The sequence below is a fragment of the Podarcis melisellensis genome (genome assembly GCF_964234715.1).
Source record: "Podarcis melisellensis genome assembly, chromosome: 14".
In the NCBI taxonomy this organism is placed as follows: Eukaryota; Metazoa; Chordata; class Lepidosauria; order Squamata; family Lacertidae; genus Podarcis; species Podarcis melisellensis.
Genome location: NC_138546.1, coordinates 31,164,553 through 31,188,982, shown reverse-complemented (window position 1 = coordinate 31,188,982; position 24,430 = coordinate 31,164,553). Strand labels below are relative to the sequence as shown.

The 24,430-nt window shown below is 42.3% G+C and overlaps 1 protein-coding gene across 1 annotated transcript; it reads right to left on the bottom strand.

Moving 5' to 3' along the window:
• Nucleotides 1-942: 942 nt before the first annotated feature.
• Nucleotides 943-24,044, bottom strand: ARRDC4 (arrestin domain containing 4). The gene is made up of 8 exons (XM_081888687.1): nucleotides 23,588-24,044; nucleotides 17,101-17,170; nucleotides 14,338-14,485; nucleotides 8,882-8,984; nucleotides 7,918-8,174; nucleotides 5,911-6,073; nucleotides 4,979-5,133; nucleotides 943-4,875 (listed from the first exon to the last, which is right to left on the bottom strand). The coding sequence occupies exons 1-8, from the start codon at nucleotides 23,919-23,921 to the stop codon at nucleotides 4,819-4,821; spliced, it is 1,287 nt and encodes a 428-aa protein (XP_081744813.1). The 5' UTR covers nucleotides 23,922-24,044; the 3' UTR covers nucleotides 943-4,818.
• Nucleotides 24,045-24,430: the final 386 nt, after the last annotated feature.

The following is a 24,430-nucleotide window of genomic DNA, read 5'->3' as shown; positions in this document are numbered from 1 at the left end:
GAGAACAGACTCTAATGATGATCTTCAGATTGGCACATGTGGAGAAAGACTTTATGTACCCTTGTGCTGAAAGGCTTTACAAGTGGGTGGTGCTGTGGTCTAAACCGGTGCTGTGGTCTAAACCACTGTGCCTTTCGGGTTTGCCGACTGGAAGGTCGGCAGTTTGAATCTGCACAATGGGGTGATCTCCCGGTGCTCTGTCCCAGCTTCTGCCAACCTAGCAGTTCAAAAACATACCAGTTCTAGTAAATAAATAGGTACCACTGCGGTGGGAAGGTAAACAGCATTTCCATGTGCTCTGGTTTCCGTCACGGTGTTCCGTTGTGGCAGAAGCGGTTTATTCATGCTGCCCACATGACCCGGAAAGCTGTCTGCAGACAAATGCTGGCTCCCTTGGCCTGAAGCAAGATGAGCGCCGCACCCCAGTCACCTTTGACTGGACTTAACTGTCCAGGAGTCATTTACCTTTTACCTTACCTTAAAGGTCAAGAACAGCTTACCACTGCACTATGATCTACATATATAGCAACACCCTAGAGGTCCTGGGCTCTAAGGAAGTTATATTCGCCTCAACCAGAGCCAGGGCTTTTTCAACACTGGCTCCAGCCTGGTGGAACGCTCATGAGATCAGGGCCCTGCAGGATCTGATTTCTTTCCACAGGGCCTGTAAGACAGAGTTGTTCCGCCTGGCCTTTGACTTGGAGTCAATTTGATTCCCTCCCCCTCTTTCTTTTTTCCTTTCTCCTCCTGTGATGAGGCTGCATTTTAATGTTTTAATGTTGTATTTTAATCTTGTTTTTAAGTTGTATTCATTCAACTTGTTTTTATTATTAGTTGTAGCCGCCCTGAGCCCGGCCTTGGCTGGGGAGGGCAGGGTATAAATAAAATTTATTATTATTATTATTTACAATTCCCCCCCCCAACACAATCAAGACAAACAGGTGCTTTTTGTGCTTTTATTAAGAAACAGAACCCATAGGGTTCAAACTTTAATATAAAGTACAATCATTTTTCAGGGTGATTTTTTTTTTTTGCTTGGCTTTTAACCTGGTTTTACAGTAGCTGAGAAAACACAAAAAACACAAACCCCTGCATTATTGAATTCATCATTATGCAACATACATTATTAAGGAGCAAATTCTGCCTTAAGTACAGGAGGCAGAGCTTTGCTTTTTCAGTTTCAAACCAGAGCCTTATACAGCATGCTTCTAAAGACTCCCCCCGCCCCCGCTCACATACTACTTAAGGCCACAGTTACAGTTTATTTGCAAGTAACCCAGGAGTGATCCCAAGATTGAAAACAAAAGAGCAGCATTGTCATTCTTTGTACTGATGCATGCTCTTCTGCTGTATGACAAGAATGATACCAACAGCCAGCTCATATTGGTATTTCAGTCAAGTCGTTGCAAGCACCTAATAACCATTGTTTTAGTCCTCCCAAGACATGCATGCTATACAGCCATGGTATTGCTATTCAAGTAATAAATAGGAGTTAAGAGACTTAATTTAGTTCTCATCAGATGAAATCCTGCATTTTTTAAAAAAACAGGCATCCCATAAAAAAGGCATCTGGGATACCACTCAGGATTGGATTTTAAGACAAATGTATTTTTTTTTTAAGAATAAGTTGCAATGCAATTTTGGTTCAAGCTTCTTTTTCTTTCTGATACATAAACACAGCAAATGGGCAAAGTGTCACATTCTCATCTCATCTGAACAAGCATAAAACATTAGACATTTCTAGCTCCTCACTTCAGATAATTAATGAATAAATATGTCTAGAAGTCAGTTTTGCCAAACTGTTACTCTAATGTGCCCAAGCAATAGAACCCAGCAGGTTTGATACCAAGTGGTTGGGAACAGCATGGCCCAAGCTAAGCCACCCTAAAGTCCATTCCCCTTACTTCCTCTCACAACGCAAACTACTTGTTGATATTTTTGGGTTGGGTAGGATGCCAGCTGCTGTGCCTGGAAACTGTGTTGCAACGATCTCTATCTCCAGCACTGGACAACCCAACTCTCACAAGAAGGATGTAAGCGCCTGGGGACACACCAGACCCCTACAAATGATTTTTCTTTTCATTTGCAAAGTTGCCTTTCCAGAAACACTCCGTCCACTGCAAACACTGGCATTTTGCTAGTATCAGATAAGCTTGAAAAGAGGAAGAAATTCACCTGGCCGGGGGGAGGGAAAGATAGACTCTAAAGAACTAACTGGCTGCTCCATGTGAAATATAGTTTGGCTTTAGAAGTCCCGCCTCACTTTTTTGACTAGTTAGTCATTTGCTGACTTGTAGCAAATAGTCCCTATATTGCACCATGGACTCTTCCTCCCTTCATGTTGTTTAAATTTCACCTTGTTTGGCAACTTGTAAGCAACAGTGCAACAGGCAGTAATAAGCACACACATATAAACTCTCAAGAGGCATTGAAAACAAGTCAGGAGAAATCTCTGCCACCTTTGGCTGCAATCCAGCCTCCACTCTGCTTACTAATGGCTGGTGAAGCTCTTTGGAAGTAAGACTTTTATCCACTCCACAATAATGGGAGGGATCCACTCCCTTTTCTTCTTGGTGTGCTCAAATTAAGAATATAGGGTTTCACTGCCATTTCTCTCCATAATCAATCATTTTTGCTCCTTTCTCCTAATTCTCCTCTCCCCAATAGCTATGCCTGACAAGCCTCCATCAAAATGAATTCTATCAGCCTCCATGAATACAATTCTAACAAAAAATGTACTTCTGGCCTCCCCACAAACTGCTAACAGACCCCATCACTAGTAGAAATACCCACTCAGCAAGAAAACACAAATATTAGAGGAAGTCAGTAATGCAGACTTCAGGGCCCTTAACACACGTACGTGTGTGTGTGTGTTTTAAAGCTTCAATGCTAATTATTCTGTTACTGTAAATTGTTTAGAAGTGGTGACCCCAATTAAATCAGGCCGCAGCTTAATTTTCTTACACCTGTTAAAAACTATTTTTAAAGATGCAGAAGTCATCTTAGAGGCACTGCTTTTTTCCTTAAGATGGTGACTGCTTCAAAGTTATTTGTTGTTCATACAGGGTCATTAAGGTATGGTGCTTTGCAGTGTACAAGAGGTCAAGTCCCTGCCCAAGCAGCTTGCAATCCATAATTTGATAAAGGAGACAGGAAGAGAAGAAGAGAAGTGTATGTAGCGGGAAACAGGGAAATGTATATGCACTGTTGGGCATAGGCCCAAGGGGGCTATACCAAAGGCTTGATAGAAAAGGTGATCTGAAGGGAAAAAGCAGGGCGGCATCATGCAGGTGCATGCACTATCATATAAAAGCTAAGAAATTCCCCCTTTAGAACTTCCTTTTTACTCATTGCAAACATAATAAATCCAGAATTTAATGGACAATTTAGGTTTCTTGCCAGCTGCAGTATATCTGCTTAAAAAAATAATGTACATACTATACAGGATTTCCTTCAATCTATGAGGCACCCCTAATATAAGACTTTATGCTTAGCAGCAATATTCACTATTCTAAATGACCTGAGGAACAACTCAAGTTATATTGCACCATAGTAAAGACACAGCCCAATTCTGAAGAAAGCAAAGAACAATTCCCTGATAAGTGAGCCAGATTGCTGTACATAAACACGTGCACTGATAAAGGTTCTCATGTTGCTTTTAAGGAGAACTGCCATACTAAATAATGATTCTCCAAGAACCTCTCTCCCAACCCCCAAAATTCATAGAGAAATGACTATCAAACTGGAAATTTAACAGGGGCAGATCCAACTGCAGAATTACATTTTTTGGTCTTGGCCGGCTCTCATATCCAAAACAGAGGTAGATTTTTTTTTAAAAGGCTTTTAAACGCAGTAATTCATTATTGGAAATCATAGCTACTCCTTTCTTCATTCTTTATAGACACTCCTGCAGAGTGCTAAAGAATCCTACCTATAATTGCTCTAGTGGCAGTGGCTCAAGTTGCTGAATTTAAGGACTGGTGTAGTATTTGGCTGCCCTTGCCAGATTTTGTCCCATTGGTAAAGATGCAGGGGGAAAAAACAGTTCTGGAGAGTTGTAGAAAAAGTAACTGTATTTCCCTTAACAAAACAAAACAAAAACTTGAAGTGCAGCAACAAAACTCCAGCTTCATCACTGAAATAAATGTCTGCCATTCGTAATTAAAAAGAGCTGGCACCTTCATAACTCTTGCTATATATTAATATTCCCTATAAAGCAATATGCATTTTAAGACAACTACTTGATAGGTGTCCACCTGATATTTCTTTCTTTCTTTAAATTAATACATTCTTATTTTTGATGCTGAGTACAGTCAGGACCTCAGATTTTCTTGCTTGGGTACTGAAATTGTCAAGCAGAAGCCCTTGTAAACTAAAGGAGTGCTTTTTAGAAGCTTACTCTTGTTTTTATGTCCCTTCTCAGGATAATTTAGTCATGCAGATAAAACAACTATATCTCCTCAGTGCAGCCTTTTTGTTATGTGGTTTGGCTGCTCTTGAAAATATCCTCAGCATGATTTTTGCACTATATGCACCAGTTTCTAAATTTTCTCTCTTCTTAGTTATTTTTCAGTTGCTCCAGGTAAGATAGGGTCCACTTTCCTGGTAATCTGACCTCATGGTTTCTTCTTTGCCAGCTAAACAACAAGACTTTCTTCCATCTCTTGCCTCTCCTCAAAGAGGCAAGGTGTAGTCCATCTTAATGTTTCAGTTGCCTTGATACCTTAAAGCAATAATTTGCTTTAAAAAAACTTTTAGGCTGTAGAAAACAAAATCAAGATATTCCATCTGATCAAGATGCAGCTTTCTCAATCATCCTTAAGCCATTATTGAAACTGGCTGTCTGTCTTCTACCTCAGTAGGATGTGGGTCAATCTGCAGAGAAAATAAATACACTTTACTGCTTGGGATTCTGAAGTTAATATAAACTTTTTTTGGTAGATTTAGACAGAAGTTGCACTCAGGGATCTTGATTTACCTCTGAATAGAGAGGTGGGGGCTGAAACCGGAACTCCTGAATGTAGGCCAACATAGGGCAGCATAGTTCTTCATTGCAGTCAATGAGTTGTGGATAAGCAGTAACATGTCTTGAGAACTCTTCCTCTGACACGATATCAGCATAATTGGGCGGTGCTAGCAAAAGAAAATATTTTTTAAAACATACATTAGCTACTACTTCCATGGTTCTCTTCTGCAGATGAATCTTTTCCTAAGCCCCACTCTATGATGGCTGATGACCAACAACACAAATGAGATTTTAGTGTAAATAATGAATCACTTAAGAAGCACTGGAATTTGAACACATGTATTACTTTCTGTTTCACCAATGTACTTGTGACAAACCAGAGGGATTTCATGATTTATTATTACTTAATGTACTTGTATTTCTTCCTTTCCCAGCATGGCATTTTCTTCTCCTAGTCACCTGACAAAACATCAGCTAGCCCAAGGCAGGAATGGGGAACCTATGTCCTTCCAGTTGCTACTGGACTGAAACTCCCATCACCCCTGATAATTGGCCTTGCTGGCTGGGGCTGATGGGAGTTGGGAGTCCAGCAACATCTGGAGGGCCACATGTTTTACCATCACTGGTTATGTTGACAAAAACCTCCCCAGTTCAAGCCCAACAGACAATTTAATACAGTGGAGGCACCGGGGGGGGGGGGGATGGAGGCCCCCCCAAAGGGTAAAGTATGTTTCTAGGTGGGTTAAAAGAATAAATAAGCACTTGCATGTCCCCCTGCCCTGCCTCTGGAACTATCTGTGACTTTTTACATTGGCTCTATTCACTTCATGAGAGATTCACAATTTATTTTTGCAATGTATATAGCAGCTCCTGCTACTGCAAGAAAAACAACAACAACCCAGCAAGAATAATACAAACACCAATCTCATAACCCAAAATTGTACCTTCTGGATGTTCTGGCATTGATAGTGCCAACCAGCTCATATCCATGTTGAATTGGCTGACAAGGCTAGAGTTTCTGCTGGAAAATGCAGTACATGGAATTGTGCCAATCACTAGAGGCAGCTCAAGCATCAACTTTTTAGCACCAGGAATATGAATGTACACCTGTGATGAGAGAGACACAATTTCACAGAATCTGTCAGAGAGGAGCCAAACCTAGCACTACAAATGTATCCAAAGGCAAGATCAGAAATTTTCCATAAACCCAACAATTTTGGATTAGGGTTGCACCAATCCTGCAAATGACAAAACTACAATCTGCCCCATCCTAGTCCCACGTAGTTTTAGAAGAAATTCACAGATATATTTTTTTAAAAAGGGAGGGGTTAATGTTGTTTACAAGTTAAAAAAACACCACAAGGTCGTTATAGATCTTCATACGTATGAGGTGGCCTGAGGATTGCCTGTCTTCACTCCAGTTGTTTTAAAAAGCTTCTTTCAAGCACCTAGACTAGCAGCTAGGCAGCGCACAGGGCTTCTTGAAGGGGTCACACACCGTCTGAAGGAGCGGCTTTGCAACTTGGGGTACTTCTGCATCCTTTGCTGACACTTGAGGCTCAGGTGGCTGGTGGCTCAGCTGTGTCTCTATCTGGAATAGCCTAACTACTATTGTCTATGCTGGTAACCTCTAGGTAAGATATTTGCACTGCATTATACATAGGGCTGCCTCTGAAGATGGTTTGGAATCTTCAGCTAGTGCAGAATACAGTGGCCAGGTTGCTGACAGGGGCAAGACAGTTTGAGCATATTACACTGATCCTGGCCAGACTGCACTGGCTGCCAGTTAGTTTCTGGATCCAATTCAAAGTGCTGGTTTTGACCTACAAAGCCTTAAATGACTCAGGACATCAACTCCTCAAGGACCACCACTCTCCATATGGACCTACTTGGACCCTGAGATCATCATGTGAGGCCCTTCTTTGGGTGCCTCTTCCATGAGAGGTCTGGAGGGTGACAACACGAGATTAGGCCTTTTCTGCAGTGGCTCCCCATTTGCAGAAAACTCTTCCCAGGGAAGTTCACCTGGCACCTTCATCATACGCCTTTAGATGCCAGATGAAAACATTCCTCTTAAACCAGGTCTTTGGCTGATTTACAACTGATGCCTTTTTAAATGTATTGTTGGGGGGCTGGGGTTGTTTTTGTTCTTATTTTTATTATGTGTTTTGTGTTTTTCATACAGGCAATCAGTTTTGCACTCATTCAAAGCACGCCCTACTGTGCATACATGCATCTCCCCAACCCGGAAGTTGCCAGAATAGGAGTGGGGGTGAAACAGGCTTACATGTGCTCTGCTGATACCTACAGGGTCAGGAACGCAATCCCCAAGCAAAACAGCTGTTGCCTGTAGTACTTTTTATTGTGAACCACCCTGAGATCTATGCATGTAGGGCGGTATGCAAATTTAACAAATCATGATGACAATAATAAAATATCTAGAAAAGAGGGAGGCAGCCCTCAGGCCACCTCATACCTATGGAGAGCTACAATAGCTCTACAAATCCAGCCATGTGCAGCTTCTGAAACGGACTCCTGATCTGATCTGCACATTGGTTTGGGTGGATGAGATCAGATGTGTTCACTCTGGAAACTACGCTTGCAGGATTCTTCCTTTATCCCTATTTGGGGGTAAAGCACATATAACTGTGCTGTCATTCATATACATCTACCCTCAGGAATTTGGCTTTGTTTCATACTTTCAACATTACCTTCCAGCCATTTTAACACCATCTCAACCACTTCAGTTGTGGACTCCTAACCCCTTAAAATTCTAGCAGCTAAATGTTACCCTACTGCTTTTGGACATACAGAAAAAATCAAACTCTCTGAAGGAGCAAGCAATGCTTAGGAAGATTTAGTAAAACATAAGTATGCCTGAATTTAAGTCTGTTTAGTTACATTAACACAGTCTTCAAACCTTAAATTAAACGGTGAAAAGCCACACTTACAGCTAAGGAATATTCAACTCTGATAATACAGCAGTCAAGGATAGAAGGGGTGACAGGTGGAATTTTCAAAGTTTTCCCATTCCAGGTATCTGTGCTCCCAGAAGCAACATGGTTTCCTCGCACATTGGCGACCATCTGCCGAAAAGTTTTTGTTTTCCCGCTAGCCAGATAAGTCTGTGTTTGGAAAATAGCAGCCTTTGGAACAATTAAGCGAGAGGAACAATTCTCAATTTCTGCATAAATTGGTATTGCTTCACCTAAAAAGAAAGAAAGAATTTCACAAAGAATGAATTAATTACCAAACATTACGATGTACTTGAGTGACAAAGAACTTCATTCATCACATGATGCAAATTATTTTTCTTCCTTCTGTTGCGAGTTTATAATGTTTAGAAAAAAACCGTTTAGTGGATACTTCCTATGTTTATTGTGGCAACAAGCACCATGAATAGTCCTACATTTGTATACACATCTGCAATGATTTTAATAATCATTTATTTGGCTTTCTGCTTAACCTTTTCCCTCTTAAAGTGACAAAACCTGAGCCTTTTTAGATATGGCATTGATGTTATGGGGAAAACATGGCATTCCAACACTAGTATAGAAGCAGAAGGACACCTGCAGAGGAGAACAAGAGGGTTGGGGAGGGGAGGTCCTTAGCTGTTCCTCTGCCCACCAATTCTACTCTGCGAGTGCCCTTATCCCAGACCATCTAAATCACTTTTTCCTAACTCTGGCTCTGAAAACAGCAGAACAGGGTGAGAGCTGCAGAGTGGAGATATTTTTTTGAAGAAAACCAGTTGATGTGGAAATGCTTGAGCCCTTCTATCCCACTTGTCAACCCTCCCAAGAAAATTCCACCCCCAATAGAAATTTGGGATAATAGGATCTTGACAGAGGGGTGGGGCTTGGTATTTATCAACCTAATATCCAGTTTCAGTCTTATTGAAGAAGATACACTTGCCATTACAATAGCCTTTCCTCTCTATTTTGGCACTGAGGGAAACTGGACCAGAAGTGAAAAACCAGCATCCAATCATCTTCTCCTGGCTTCGTCTTACAGGGCTCTATAAAAAAGAATAAAAAATCATTAAAAGAATAGTGGTTTCAAACCCACAGGTATCAGCAATTCACCTCTGCTTGACTCACCAATTAAGAGTTTGTTTATTTACAGGCACTTATAGCTTGTCCTTTACCCATGTGGTCTCTGAGCAAGCTACATACAGCTCAATATAATTAAACCAATATAACATATTCAACCCACAAAAGTCTGTGCAGAAATGTGCACCTTGAGATAAGTGAGGTAAGTTAAGGCAAGACCCACAGTGGCATTAGCTTTGGTAGTAGCCATCACATGGCAAGGGAGGCAAAGCAGGTAGCTCTACCCATGTGGCACACCACAATCCACTTTAACAGGTTACTGCTCCATATGAGGCAAACAGGATTTGCATTCTCTCAGACAGCTCCAAAGTGAGTGTAATTCTTTTTGGAGAAGACATGTCCCCTTCCCATTTTTATTCCACATGGCATCTCTGCATACACACACTTTTGGCAATCACTGCAGTCTCATTGCTCTCTGCTGCAGTAACTAGGCATCCCAGGTTAGCAATTCAAATTTACTATCCAGATGTTCATATCAATTACTATTATTTAAATGACATTAGTGGCCACATGTGCAAAGTACTAAGTCACTGTGTAATACTACTCTCTTGTTGTTATAATTGATCCTAAATATTTATTTGTTTGGGGCAACACAATGTACGAGTGATCCACTGAGACCATGCATATGTAAGATTTCTTTACTCAGCAGGAACAGACAGAGGTGTGAAGCAGAGGCAGCAATTACACGGGCAGAATATGCATCTCCCTCCATTCTCTATGGTGGGAAGGGATCAAGCTTCTGCCAACCCTCAACAGCATATTATTTTATTTTAATGGGATGACATGCTTTCCTCCATCTAAATGGACCCAAATGAGAAAATGCATAAAGAAGTCTCTGTAGACAGTGGTTAATTTTGAAATGGAAGGTTACTGAATCCCTCAGTAATTGATTTAGAACTCAAGCCTACTAAGAATCATATGGCACACAACCAGTCCCGTTTACACAATTTTATGAACTACTACCTTATGCTGCAAAATGCAAGTTCATTTTTGTTCGCATTCTTACAAATATTAGAATGGGGTGGTCAAAAGGGACAGCAGTCAATTAATACTTTATAGACAGAAAAATGACCCCACTTGAAAGTTAACCAAAGTCATGCGACTTTTTATTGTTTCAGTGTTACCAGATTTATCAAGCAGGAACAAATATGGGAAGCAGTCATAAATATGGTAAACACACAACAAAGAGATGACTGCATTAATTTCAAATACTCTAGCATCCTTATATGTGAGTGGATTTTGTGTTTTGTGTTACCATAAGTGGGTTTGTGTGTGTGATTTCCTAAGGTACACCTAATGGGAAGCTTTTCTGGAAAAAAACCCTGCCTGCAAAACTCTTTTCTCAATGCCCAGAGGCTGTTGCCAACAAGAGGAGGCACACTGGTGCTTTGGCCAAAGAGGATATTGTTTTAGTGAGCAGTCTCAACTGGTTTATATTACCATTTCATAATAATGCATGGAAGTTCAAATGTTAGTTTAGACTTGAGAAACAAAACCAAACAAACTGCACAACCTATTCAGCTGGGTAAAGCAGTTACAGTATTTGGCAAGTTATGTTACAAGGCTGAATTAATTACGCATCAGAAAATAAGTGTGACTAACATTTTTAATTAACATTGAAGTAATGAAAATATGCAGCCAACAAGGTTAGGAGAGTTACTGGAGGTAATATTAACATCACCTACTAGGCTAACTTAAGAAAACTAACATGAAAGTTCAAGCAAACTGAAGGCATCCTACACAAAAGAGAGAATGACCAGAGACACAATGCAGTGAACTGCATTTGCTACAGTGAACTGTACTTGCTATAGACTTAACAGCAACAGCAGGAGGTTGAGCTACAGCTCCAGTGGCTTTCATCTACCTCTCTCTGGGCCATTTCGAACTACTGTACCAGAACAGCAGAACATATTTTACAGACAAAACGAGTGCATAATTATTATGTAACAGGAGTGAATTTTAAGAAGCACAAAGCCAAGTAAATGTCACAGATTCAGAAAGAACCTCATGGGTATTTTAGTTCAAGCCACTCGCCACTCCCCCACCACTCAAACTTGTGAGTGACCTTCCATAAAAAAAGATTCCCTAAGCAATCTGTTCCTTTGCATGGCTTCTGTTATCAGATCTTCCTTAATGCTAACCCAAGTCTGCCTTTCCTGCTGGTCTGACATTTCATAAGCTGTAAAAACTCATTTCACTAAAATAAGTTATTACACCGAATAAAGTTAAAGGTACAGAACTGGCTCATACTCCATTAAGTCATTCGGGCGGGGGGGGGGGGACGGGGGACGGACAGGTAGAATTTCCAGTCAATATTATGCAGGATCCAAATAATATGACAGTTAGTTCTACATGTCCAAGGAGGTTTTTGGATCTGTGTTTCTCAAACAGCAGCTCTCTGCTGGAAGGCAAGCTAATTTTGAAAGAGAAAAGCATTACAGGAGTAGTTTGTGGTATGACACATTGATTAGGAACATCAGACTCTTAGCCAAACTCACTAGAACAACCAAGTCTTGAGGACGTTGAAAATTGACCTTTGGGTCCCTTGGACCAGACATTCATGTAAAAATATACACACTTCTGGAAACAAGGTTATACTTAACCTACTTTATGCATAAAAATAACCCACTGGATTTTGGTTCAGCCATCCACTGAAGTGTGAAGAACAAAATTCAAAATTGGATCCATATATCATTTAAGCGATACTAAATGCCATGAACAATTGTAGGCTTTTCATTTTTATATTACCTGGTAACTACTGACAACTAGGAAATTTCTTCCAGAATGACTCAGAGTAATTTACAAGTGTGATTGCAACCCTTTAAAAACTCTCCCCCTCTCTCTCTGTGAGTGTGCGTATGTGTGGGTGTGCGTGCACAGAGAGTGGATCTCTTAGTTCAGTGCTGATCAAATGCATGCCAACCATCAAGTCAATACCTTTTCTTCAGAAGCTTGCTGCTTTGTATTGCAAAGAGCCCTGTAAATGTTATTTATTTTGTGCCAATTGAAGGCTACTGGACTGAGAATCAGTGGATCCTCTGTGCTTTGTTTTTCAAATTTTCAGGTGCTTTTATATATAAATAGATAGATAGTGGTACCTCGGGTTAAGAACTTAATATGTTCTGGAGGTCCGTTCTTAACCTGAGGTACCGCTTTAGCTAATGGGGTCTCCCGCTGCTGCCACACAATTTCTGTTCTCATCCTGAAGCAAAATTCTTAACCCAAGGTACTATTTCTGGTCTGTAACCTGAAGCGTCTCTAAGCCGAGGTACCACTGTAAAATATATATATATATATATATATGCAGGTTTTGGTGTCCTCGGGTGTCTTCCCGAGGACACCAAAACCTGCATTCCTGTACCCGTGAAAATCTACGAAAGCAAATATATATATATATATATATATATATATATATATATATATATATATATATATATATTGTAAACAAACAAACAAACATTTTCCTCGCTCTCATATCGAATCATAGGTAAGGGTGAAAGGTGAACTCTTTGCTGCAGAAGCTGAAGTTGTTATAAGGGAAAACAGACTGAAAACTGCTTTTGTATGGAGTTTGAAAGCTATGCCAAATGAAATGGTTATTTGGTGAGTAAGGCACTTTAGTAACACTTGAATGCTTCCCATATTCTGGCTGAGCAAGTTCTCATGTAAGCATTAGCAAAGGCTTGTTCAAATAAAAGGTGCAGGGGGAAAAGAGAAGAGAGCTGGGCAGGCAGGTATATATACACTGATGGTACAGTGGCAGATATGGTGTATCAAAAAATACAGAGAGGAGGAGACAAGGCTATTCACCTTTAAATCTTGCATAGTTTCTAATCATTGAACCTGATTTGTATTCAGCAAGAATGTTATACTGTATTATAAGGGGTGGGGAACATGTGACCCTCCAAGTACAACTCCCATCATTCCTGGTTATTGGTCCATTCTGGCTGAGGGTGATGGTAGTTGGAATCTAACAATGCCTTGAGAGTCACAAGTTCTCCACCTCTCCTTTACACAATGGGCAAATAATACATCCAGTCCTAACCATCAATCTAACAAGAAGCAAAAGCTGCAGGGGGAAAACAATGCTGAATACCAAGAGCACAGAATACTTGCTACATTAGCATTATGATGAGAAGATAAAATGGTTCCAGCATTTCCTGAGCAGCAGAAATCACAGAATCAGATTTAAGCAAGCAGTTATTAGATCTTAGGTCCCATAATAAGAAGGGAAGATCTCATTTTATGTTTAGATGGAATGGGAATTCAGCCCACTTCCATTCTGTTACTTTAGACTGATCTTATATTCTGCAATAATTCCACTGATCATGAGAAGCCCAATGCTTTAAATGTGAGTAAATCCATAATATTAATAACAGAAGATCTGAGACAGCTGCATCTATACACGTAATGCTGAAAAAAGAAATGCAAAATGGAAGGATGTGTAGGATGAAAACCAGAGCTTAAATCACAGGGTAGAAATGATAAATAGTTCACTATAATGCTTGTTCTATCATTCCCTCTATCTCTGATATTCAGGCTGCAAATACTATTGCTTGCATAGCCACAACAGCACCACCACCCAACAAGCAGCTGGAAAATTTGCAGAAGTACGAAACAACTTTAGGGGGAAAAAACCCCAGGAGGGAATGGGAAAAACCCAAAACAGCCCAATGAGGAGTGAGTGTGCTCAGTGGAATGTTGACCAGCTGGGGACCACCTGTGCCAAAATATACTTTTACACGTTATTTTTCTGATGACCAATGGTTTCTAACAAATACATATGAGTGACTGGCTGGCTGTTGAGGAAACAGAAAACCAGGGGGTGGGGTGGCGGGATGGAACAGAGTGGCTGGAATCCGGGACAGCCGTACTGTACTTCACACTACAATATTTTTTATTCTGGTTCCACTTATAGCCTAGTATTACTGAGAGAGTGTCAGTCTTTGCAGCCATATAAATGTAGCTACTCTGATATAAAGTACTTTAGGCTTTGTGTTATTGTTATTAATGCATGTCAATCCTGCCCCAACTTTTGGCAGAAACAGCTGTGCCAGCAGGGATGTAATCAATGGTATTAAACAGCAACAAAAAACTGTTGGCAATCCATGCAGCCTAAAGGCTATCTATTTATAGAGGAAGCTTAGAAGGGAGCTTACATGCATTTGAAAAGTCAGCAAAGTTACAGACCAAAATATCACAGACCTGGTTATAGCTGAGGGTTAATAGCACGTATAGCACAGCTAGATCTGCTCTTACCAGTAGAATGGGTGAATTGACATCTATGTGGCTGATAACCTGGAACTCTCTCTTCACAGTTTGATCAGGGACCATTGGCCTTTCCAGGGTTGCTTTCACACAGTACTGGATGTTGCCATATTTGCCCGTGAAAGAGGTTGCTAAAGGTCTGGACACAAAACAAAACAAAATACCCATTTACAAGTTTGGCACCTTTCTCAGAGGTAGACTTAACAAATGCATGGTCAACCACCTTCTTGCTAGAATGCCATGGCATAAGCAACATAAACCAAGCAGGCATGTTTAAGAGAAGCTAGGGCATGACAAAACAGTTTTAAGATTGACTGTATGCATTATATGGGCCTGTGAATGAGCAAAACTATGCCAAGCAGCATTTGAGCTTCCTGCACATCTTAGGCATCATCAAAATACTTTGTAACAGGATTGGCATGCCAGTGTATTTACCACCTATTTGACCAACAGGTGGATAAAAAAAATCAATGAGCTATTGTTTCTGTGGCAGTTTACTTGTATCATTTCCCTATAGGTTCATTTGTTTGCAAACACAGGAGAGGACTGTTTGCCTCCTAGCTGTGCAGTAGTCAGGGGGCAGAGACAAGAATTGCAGAAAACTTCCTCTGACAACCTGCTGCAACTGAAGGTTTCTTTAAGCAGTAACACAAACAGCCATTGATGGAAACATCATTGTTTTAATTGCATTATTTTGGGTAATTTTGTACGTCAAGTCTGGTGTACAGGACAAAAGCCAACAAAATAAATCCTGTTTAGTCCAGCTGTTGCATCCCATCCCCATTTCCTATGTGCTAGATTCATCCATGTGCTAGAGGAAAAAGCAGGGAAACTGCTCTATAAGTATAGTCTCCCAATGTTATTTAAATAACCTTTCATTCAGCATTCTGAATTGCATAAGGTGTCTACATGCCTAGATTCTCAATATACAGCCAAGGACATAATGGATGGTTCAGGGCCAGCAAGTGTGTCCCTGTTCTCATCATGTGAACAAGTAAATATCTGAATATGGCTTAACTGCTCAGAGAATCATTCACATTTCTACAGAACTAATCTAACATTGCCAGAAGTCAATTTATTAAAAGTTGTAAATACTGGTAAAAGTTAATTTCATTGTACCACTATAATAATTTTGTAATTAGAATATACATCAAACCATTTGACAATGGGCAGATCAATTCTAAGTGGGATGGTGGGTGGAAAGCAAAGGGATGGATCACCCAACTCCAAAGTCTTGCATGCTTGTGCCAGTCAGTGTAGTACATGTCTGTCTGTCCATACCATAGCTGTCAACCTTCCCCTTTTTTGGTGAGAAATTCCCTTATTCCAGCACCGTTTCCCGCTGCTTCCCCGGATTGTTAGATATCCCGTAGACTGTCCCCGGGACAGGTGAGGCTGCTGATCCCTTATTTTCAAATGTGAAAGTTGACAGCTGTGGTCTATATATGCATGCATACACGTGCACACTCACGCGCAGGCACGCGCGCACACACACACACTTTTCTTCTGTTTTGCCCATTTTATGAAACATTCCTTCTAAACCAAGGAGGGTAGGAATTCTAAACCAAGGAGGGTGAGTACAATTCTTTTGGAGAATTAAAAGGGTGGTTGATCCAGCCTCTGCCCCACCCCAGAATGTCCTGTTTCAGGGCCTCACCTGGTAACACACTACAGTGATAATTTACACTTGTGGTGTTTTTCCACTGGCCTCTGAGGCAGACATGCACTGCCACCTTCCCAGGATGCCAGAGAGGGGTCTTTGACACATCTTAATTCTCCCAGCCAGCAGATTTAGGTGTTAGCTTTACACTGTAGAGTTGTTACCTTTCTTCTAATAAGTTATCTCTTTAAAACACACTTGACCATTATTTGATTGGTCTGTTGATCAACTGTTTTTTGACTGGTCAACTGTTCAACCATACTTTTTTGGCTTCATGATTGTGATGAAAGGCACAGGTGTTGCCTGCTGAAGGCATGGGATAAAGAAGCTTCTGCTATCAGGGAGAAAAATATCTACAGGAATAACCTTCTCTCTCCCTAGGTCATCCACCATCTTACTATCCACATTTTTCTGTCCCCTCTCCTTATAAAGAGAACACATTTCTCTTTATGCCCTAGCCCAGGGATGGAGACTTGAGCCCTGCAGATGTTGTTGGACTCCTATCAGCCCCAGCCAGCATGGCTTAAGATCAGGGGTGACTGAAACTGGAATCCAACAGCATCTGGAGGGCCAAAGGTTACCCAATTCCCATACAAACAGTATTTACAGTTTCACAAAACTCTATATCAATGCTATTCAACTGCTTCAGCTTTACCAACTGCAAAAATTAAGCTGCTTACATTGACCTGCTGCCTTCTCATATCCTCCTCCATCACAATTTGTTTCAGCCCGTGAGCGCAAGATAAAACAGTACTGCAAGAGGCACATTTGTATCTTATGTTGCATTTTACCTCTGCCCCATCTCAACTGCTTGCATCAGGTCATCCTGCTTGATTCATTTAATAGGAAAAAGGGCAGGAGAGTACTAAAGCCTAAATTCTCACTCCCAAGGCTCTACAGTTCTCAACTACTGGTGAATAAAGCACTTTCTTTAAACTCTAAAAAGATACAAACCAAACAAAATCAATATATGGACAGAATTTGGATCACCAAGTATAATCTATATATATATTTCTGTTATTTCTGAAGAGTCCCTAGATAGTTTTCAAGAAAACAATAAAAACCAATATGTCAAATTATGCTACATCACTTACTGCTGGGGGAGTTGAAAGCTGAAAGGGTATTCATGTTTTCCGGCTTCTAACAGGATTAAGCCCTCATCACCTACAGGGAAAAGAAGACACGTGGTTGGCTTTTTTTCTCCCACTTTTTGAAAAATTATAGATCATAATGATTTTGAACACACAAACTGCAGAATTAAGGCAATCTATTACTTAGGGGATGTGGGTGGTGCTGTGGTCTAAACCACAGAGCCTAGGGCTTGCTGATCGGAAGGTCAGCGGTTCAAATCCCTGTGACGCGGTGAGCTCCCGTTGCTCAGCTCCTGCCAACCTAGCTCCTGCTAACCTAGCAGTTCAAAAGCACATCAAAGTGCAAGTAGATAAATAGGTACCGCTCCGGCGGGAAGGTAAACGGTGTTTCCGTGCGCTGCTCTGGTTTCGCCAGAATGTTGTCATGCTGGTCCCATTACCTGGAAGCTGTACGCCAGCTCCCTCGGCCAGTAAAGCGAGATGAGTGCCGCAACCCCAGAGTCATCCGCAATTGGACCTAATGGTCAGGGGTCCCTTTACCTTTACCTATTACTTAGGTGCCACTTTGAAGAGGACTCCTATTGTGCTTCATCTATGACCAAGAGCTACTGCAGAACTTGCTAAAGGATGCAAAATGGCTTGGGTTAGAATTCACTTTCTTGCATCCCACTGTCTCCCCTTATACAAGCAATACAAACACTTGATTATCAGAAGCAAATGTGATATGTGGGTGTATGCTACAAGCAGTGCTCTCTCTTGTGAATCGCATTTGAAACTATTGCCTGTTTCCAAGGTAAGAAATATATGGGAATAATGCTTTTGTTAATGAGTGAACAGCTAAACAACTTTGTAATAGAAGAAAGTAAGAAGAAAGGACAGAGAAGATAGTTTACTACTGTCATGAAAAATAAAAATTTTGTGTTTATGAAGTACGCATATTTACAAAGTGTAAGTAAGAGCTATTGTAATGTAGCATTTAAACTTAAGAATCATGTTCAATATTAAGTGTTGTCACACTCACACCACTAACTGCACAAAACTGAACAGTGAACGAATTCCTACCACACCACACTGTCCAGCCTATTGTATTGCACCAATACAACAACATCATGGTTTGTGATGCTGTCTGGGTGCAATGCTCCCACATTACAATCCTATGCATTTCATTCTTTAGGAACAAAGGAAGCCGCCTTTACTGAGTCAGACCATTAGTCTATCTAACTCAGTATTACTAGACAGGATCTGAAACCATGTTCACTGGCTAGGCCTGTTGCTACAGCAGAAACTTGCACGTGTTGTGTAACAGCCTGTGGAAGAGCCAGGGTTACAGAATAGTGTAACCGTTTGCTACAGTTTGGTCTCAAATTCTTGTCAGATTCCCACTTCCTCACTGGTGGGGAAGGCCAGTCTTTTAAAACTTGTGAAAGAAATCCAGTGGATTTCACAAAAGTAATTTTAGCATGATGCACTTCTTCGATTGCCTTCCCAACTGCAGTGCCATCACAGGAAGTACCTAAACAAGAAAGGCCCTTTGTAGTCTTTTTGAACTAAAGCAATCAGTATAAGCCCAAGGTAGGCTGTGCACAGCACAGCAGCATACCTGTCTGTTGAAGAATCTTAATGACCACACTAAAAAACCAACAAGACATGTAATTAACTGTTCCACACAGAGGAAATTGATTACAAATTGCTTCAAGAAACCGGAAGATTCGTCTGAATGTTCCTCTGAATCAATGGTGAACAACGTAACTAAAGGATGTACATCACATGTGCCCAGCCAAGCACTTCCTCTTCCCACATACTTTAAGAATCTGTCCTTTGACTGGTATGATAAGGCGTTGCCCAAAGTAGCTTTGTGCTGAAAGCAAGTTGATCCACTCTTGTGACTGATCTAGACATTTAGGCACAATTACTTCTGCCCTTTGATTACAGCTAGTAGAATCAACACTATTCTACTTAAACAGAGATGGATTTGCTTGGAAGCAGTGTTGTAGAGTAAACTGGCAAGAAATTCAAACGACTGAGCAGGATGATACTTCAAGGAACATCATAACCACCACCAGAATGTTCTCTAAAGGCTCAAACAGGTCTTGGGCATGCCCAAGTACTTAAGTGGGGCTAGCCCTCAGTACTCATGCCCCCAAAACTCCAGCACAGGCCAGTAAACACAGAACTGGATTTGTAAGACTGAGGTTCAAGTCTCAGCTCTATCTCAGCTTCATTGTGTGAAGAATCTAACCAATCTACTCAATCTCAATGTCATATCATGTTCAGAGGAACCAGTACAATAAAATCTCAATTCATGTAGGGTTTCCATTCCATAGCTCAAAGCTGACTGCTGGAAGGGGAGGAGCCCCCCCCCCCCCGCCAGAATACTACCCTGCACATCCACTGCCAGAGGAAAAAGAAACTGAGCTAGTGTGCGAAAGTCCAGCCACTAGGCTACCATAGCATGCAGTGAGATCAGCTGCTGCGAAGTTTATTCAATTGTGGACTGATCTGGGACTCTCCCCAAGTCTTGCTAATTCACTTGGGTGGAAAGGACATAGGCCTCCCGTTCATCAGGCAGCATTGGCCTGTGGTTAGGCTTGACTGGTTTGATATTCTGCCAAGGTTGGTGTGGTACTGTCAGGGGAACCCCAGGGGCATTAATAGGACCTGGAAGGTTAACCTGGAAATCAGTCTGAAATACATGATCTTGGGGTGTGGGGTCATTTACAGTGGCGGAGTGTGTTCTCATGGTGCCTAGGGAGTGCACACACGGTGGGGGCACAAGAGGGCAAATGGAGCCCATCATGTGCCAGCCCAGACCTTGCTGCCAAAGCGACACCAGTCCTGAGCTGCACAGGGCCCTGCGTCACTTTGCTAGGCTGGGATCTGATCGCCCATTTGCCTAGGCAGGGTGGTTTGTCTTCTTAGCTGCAGGTTCAGTTTATTCCTGCATCCGAGGTTCAGTTTACTCCTGCACCTATAGGGGTTTCCCTCTGCAGATAATCATCTTGTTTGTTGCATTTAAGCTTAATAAAGTGGTCTTTACTTCAGCCAAACCAACTTTGTCTGACTCCTTATTCAGTCAATGGGTCACAAATGAATCTGGGTGGTTTTCAAAAGTAATCAAGGTTAGGAATATGGGCAGCTGCCTCATACCAAGTCAAACCAATGGTCTGTCTAGCTTAGTATTGTCTACACTGACTGGCAGTAGCTCTCTAGGGTTTGGGGTTCTTTCCCAGGTCTGCTTGGAGAGTGAACCTGTGATCTTCTACATGTAAAACAAATGCTCTACCACTTAGTGGCCGCCCTTCCTCCCACTGAGTTCAAGCAGTTTGTTTCAAGGTCAAGCAGTCTGGTTTCAGGAATCCCCCTCTCAGATTGTATTAGCAGTTATCACCACACACAGCAAAAACTTTAAAGCACTTTGCATAATTAAAAGTGCTGTTAATATAATGGGGAAAGTTACTGTCATCTGTGGTGGTTTCCACTACCAATGAATGATATTAAAGAGATAAATTTTTAATCTATGGATAATTTTTCTTCTTGATTTAATTTTGACTCTTACATCACCAGCATGATTGTGAATGTTGCCTACCAGCCAAGTATGGCAACCCACCAAGACTTAATAAATCTCCTCTCCCTTTGTTTTTTGCTGACTACACACCTGGGGCGGGGGGTAAAAAAAAGGTGCACTATGTGCATCTGGGTGGATCACAAACTGTACAGGCCTATTTTTCATATTGCTTTGAAATGAGAAAGGAAATACGCTGAGATACTGTACTGAACTGTTTTTATCTAGAAGCAGAATACCAATGACCACAACATTTTTTCTTAAGTGTCCGAGGTGGATGGAAGAAAATTCTTTCTTCGATCTTCTGCAGTAATTTAACACCAAGCTGCTGTAAACTTCACAGCTGCAGGGAGATGTGTCCAACCCTAGTTCTAACAGAAAGAATTGCCACTAGGAACACAGCCTAAAAGTAGAAGTCATCCATAACCAAACCCTTGTTAGTAGTCCCTTGCTAACTTCCTTCACACCTGTGCCAGCGAGTCATACTCTTGCTCTTGGCCTGTCTACCTCCCTATTCCAAACAACTATGTAGTTTTTCAGTGTGGAGGAGGAAAGCAATTATTAGAAACATCTTCTCAAGTGTTAATTCACATGATGGCCCAGAACTAAAATTACCAACTTCTTTCTGGCATGGTTCAGGTGCTTTTAAGAGCTGAGTAACAGGCTGAGATTCAACAGGCGAAATTTCTCATACACAAATATTCATATTGAGGCATTTTGTCTAATGGATCCTGTTTGTTATTGGCTAATATATGTAGATATAAAAAGAATGACACTGAGCAATATCTCTCCATGAGCAGAACAGATTTCCTACACATTGAAGGGCACCCTCAAATGGAGAATTGTATAGTAAGCGCTAGGGCTGGGTTTACTTTTTGGTTTTATAGCAACACTCAGTATTTCGAACACTACTTTAACATTAGGATCAGATGAAAGATGTCTAGCCATTGTGTTTTAGATCATGGCATATGAAATTTTGTGCGCGCTTGTTTGTTTCTGTTCCAAATGGCTCAGTCACTGTCACCTTCTGGAGGGAAGTGAAAACTTTACTTCAAAAGGAACTTTGAAGTAAATACTGGCCAATTGGTTTTCTTGCCACTGCTACATGATTATGTTTTATAATGTTGTCATTATTTTAAATCTTGTTTTATCATTGTTAGTGATGTTAGGGGACCTTTTGACAGAAAGCAAAGGCATGTAAATTACCTAAATAAACATACAACTCTCTCAGCCTACCCCATAATCTGCACCTAAGTCCCCTTCCCTCTTAACTCCAGACCTTCCTCCCAACTGCAGCCTTAATACAGGGTGCCGCTATAATTCATCCCCAACTACACAAACCTCAGCCACTGGTCTTTACTCATTCAGTTTATTTTGGCAGGCCTTTTACATCTGTTTCAGCTCTAGATTTCTTTTTAACTTTGCCACTTTTAGTTTTTGCTGCTCTCATATGTATGCTTCACTGTTGATCTGCTTTATCGTTTTTTTTAAAAAAATGTTTTCGTTCCGGTTGTAAGTCATTCTGAGAATTTGAGTGGCATTGTTTTACTGGATATTTCTGCTTCATGTCACTATTAAATTGATTTTATGCTGCTGTATTTATCCTGGCTTGTGTGTGCATGAGATGATAATTGTTGTTTAAAATTGGTTATGATTTTTTGCTTATATTATTTAATTTTTTAAAAAATTGATAAACCACTCAAGTTTAGAAACTTATAAACTATCACACAAGCCTCCTTCCTGGCCTAATGGTCTGACTTTGCATAGTGCCGCTTCCTGTGTTCTTATAGAGGAGCTATACCTCAACAATACTGCATCTGCTTTGCATGCAGAACATTCCAAATTAAACCCCTGTCATCTTTATTTAGGGTTGGCAAACACCTTTGCCAGTAAGCTTGGAATAATAACACAAGAGCCCTCTTGCATCTGATCAAAGGTCCATCTAGTCCAGCATATTGCTTTCCGCAATGGCCAATCAGATGCTTCTATGTAACCCACAAGGAGGGTGTGAGCACAACAGCTGTATAATTAAGGTGCATGGCACACTTCCTTGGCGAGTGATCTCCCACAACTTAGGGGCTGCCACAGATAATGTTCCCTCTCCAAGTTTCTGACGGCAGAGGAACAACCCTCTGCTGATCTAGGCACCCAAGAGAGTTGGGAAAAATACTTAAGTTTTACATAAGTGCATGCAGTGAAATAAATTAATGGGTAATGTTTCACTCAGTACTCATGGTTTTTTAAAAAGCTACCATTTGCAGCCCCCAACCTCATCCCAGCCCCTCCTACACTGTGTGACCCCTGGTTTCATTTACATATATTTATACCCCACCTTTCCTCCAAGCAGCTGAAGGCTTGCACCCCATCTTTTCCTCCCAACACTGTGAGGTGGATTAGTTAGGCTGCAAGAGCAACTTGCCCAAGTTCACTCACTGAGCTTCATGACCAAGAGGGGATTTGAACCTGAACCTTTCCTCAAACCACACTTGGTCCCTTATGTAAACTTCACGCAAACTGCTCAGGAATGCGAGAAATTAAGCAGGGCACAAATGCCTTAAAACAAAAACAGTAACAAACAAACACCAACTTGCAGTGAGCGCGCTATTAACAATGCCAACATTATTAATATTCTGAACAAAATCAGACAATAGATCTGTTCCATAGGAGGCAACCCCCTAGGGGCCGACGTCACCCCCCAATAATCTATTTCAGGGGGCTGCCCCCCAGGTTTATGGGCATTACCATTCAAATGCTGCTCTGATCGATTATGTGGGGCGGGGCTTACCTGCCCACCCCAACATATTGGCACCCCTGATACGTTGTTCTCTCCCTTCTGGACCCCTCCAAGCGACCCCTCGCAGCCCAAGACCCCGACCAAGCCAAGCCTCCCCTCCCCACGCCATGGGCCGCTTCCTGCCTCCTTCTCACCTGCCGGGCGCGGGTCCTGCCCGAGCAGGTGCTGCCGGACGTCCAAGTAGGGCACCTCCGCCTCCAGCCGGGCCCCTGGGCCCCCTCCTGCTGCCCCTGAGGGAGAAGCGGCGGCGGCGGCCACAGCGGCGGCTCCCTCGCCCCAAGCGGCTCTGGCGCGCCCGGTGGCCTCGAGGCGGAGGGCGCGGAGGGGCAGCGGCGCCGCCGCCTCCAGCACCACCCGCCCGGACACGGTCTCGCCGCCGCTGTAGCCGCCCGCCGCCGCTTCCGACAGAGACAAGGCCAGCTGCGCCTTCACCACAGACGACGACGACGACGACTCCTCGGCCGCCATGACGCGCCTCAGGCGCCACTGCCCGGACGACGACGACGGACACCGCCGGCGCCGGCGCCTCAACCCTCTGAGGGGGAAGGCAGACGAGGAAGGAACGGGGAGTTTCGCCTCAGCCTCCCTCCACAGGCCCTCTCGCCTGATTGGCTGCGCCCGTGACAGCCCCTGGCGTCAAGCGGCGTGATCGGGGCGCCGCGGCCAACCGCTAGCCGGGCCTCGGCGCGTGGACAGCGCCGCCATTGGAGACGCCGCGGCAGACCCGGGAGCCCCGGCCAATCAGAGAAGGGAAGCAGCCATGTGCACGGGCTGCGTGGGTAAACACAGGCAGGCAGGCAGGCAGGGAAAAGGGGAAGGGCCTGAGAGTGACGTGGTTCTTTCTCTGGTGGAAACTCCCTAGGATTTCCTCTCAGGGTTCCGGTGTAGACAGCGGGATTCCCAGAAACACTTGGGTGGCCGCGGGGAGCGCAGGGTTTTCATTTCGTTTTCACTTTTAGTTTGTATACCGCCTTTCT

Excerpts from the sequence above, each read along its gene's own strand:
- ARRDC4 (XM_081888687.1), bottom strand. The coding sequence starts at position 23,921 with ATGGCGGCCGAGGAGTCGTCGTCGTCGTCGTCTGTGGTGAAGGCGCAG. Across the intron at positions 17,171-23,587 it reads GCAGGACCCGCGCCCGGCAG|GTGATGAGGGCTTAATCCTG; the intron begins GTGAGAAGGAGG and ends TTTTCCCTGTAG. Across the intron at positions 8,175-8,881 it reads GAGGAAAGGCTATTGTAATG|GTGAAGCAATACCAATTTAT; the intron begins GCAAGTGTATCT and ends CTTTCTTTTTAG.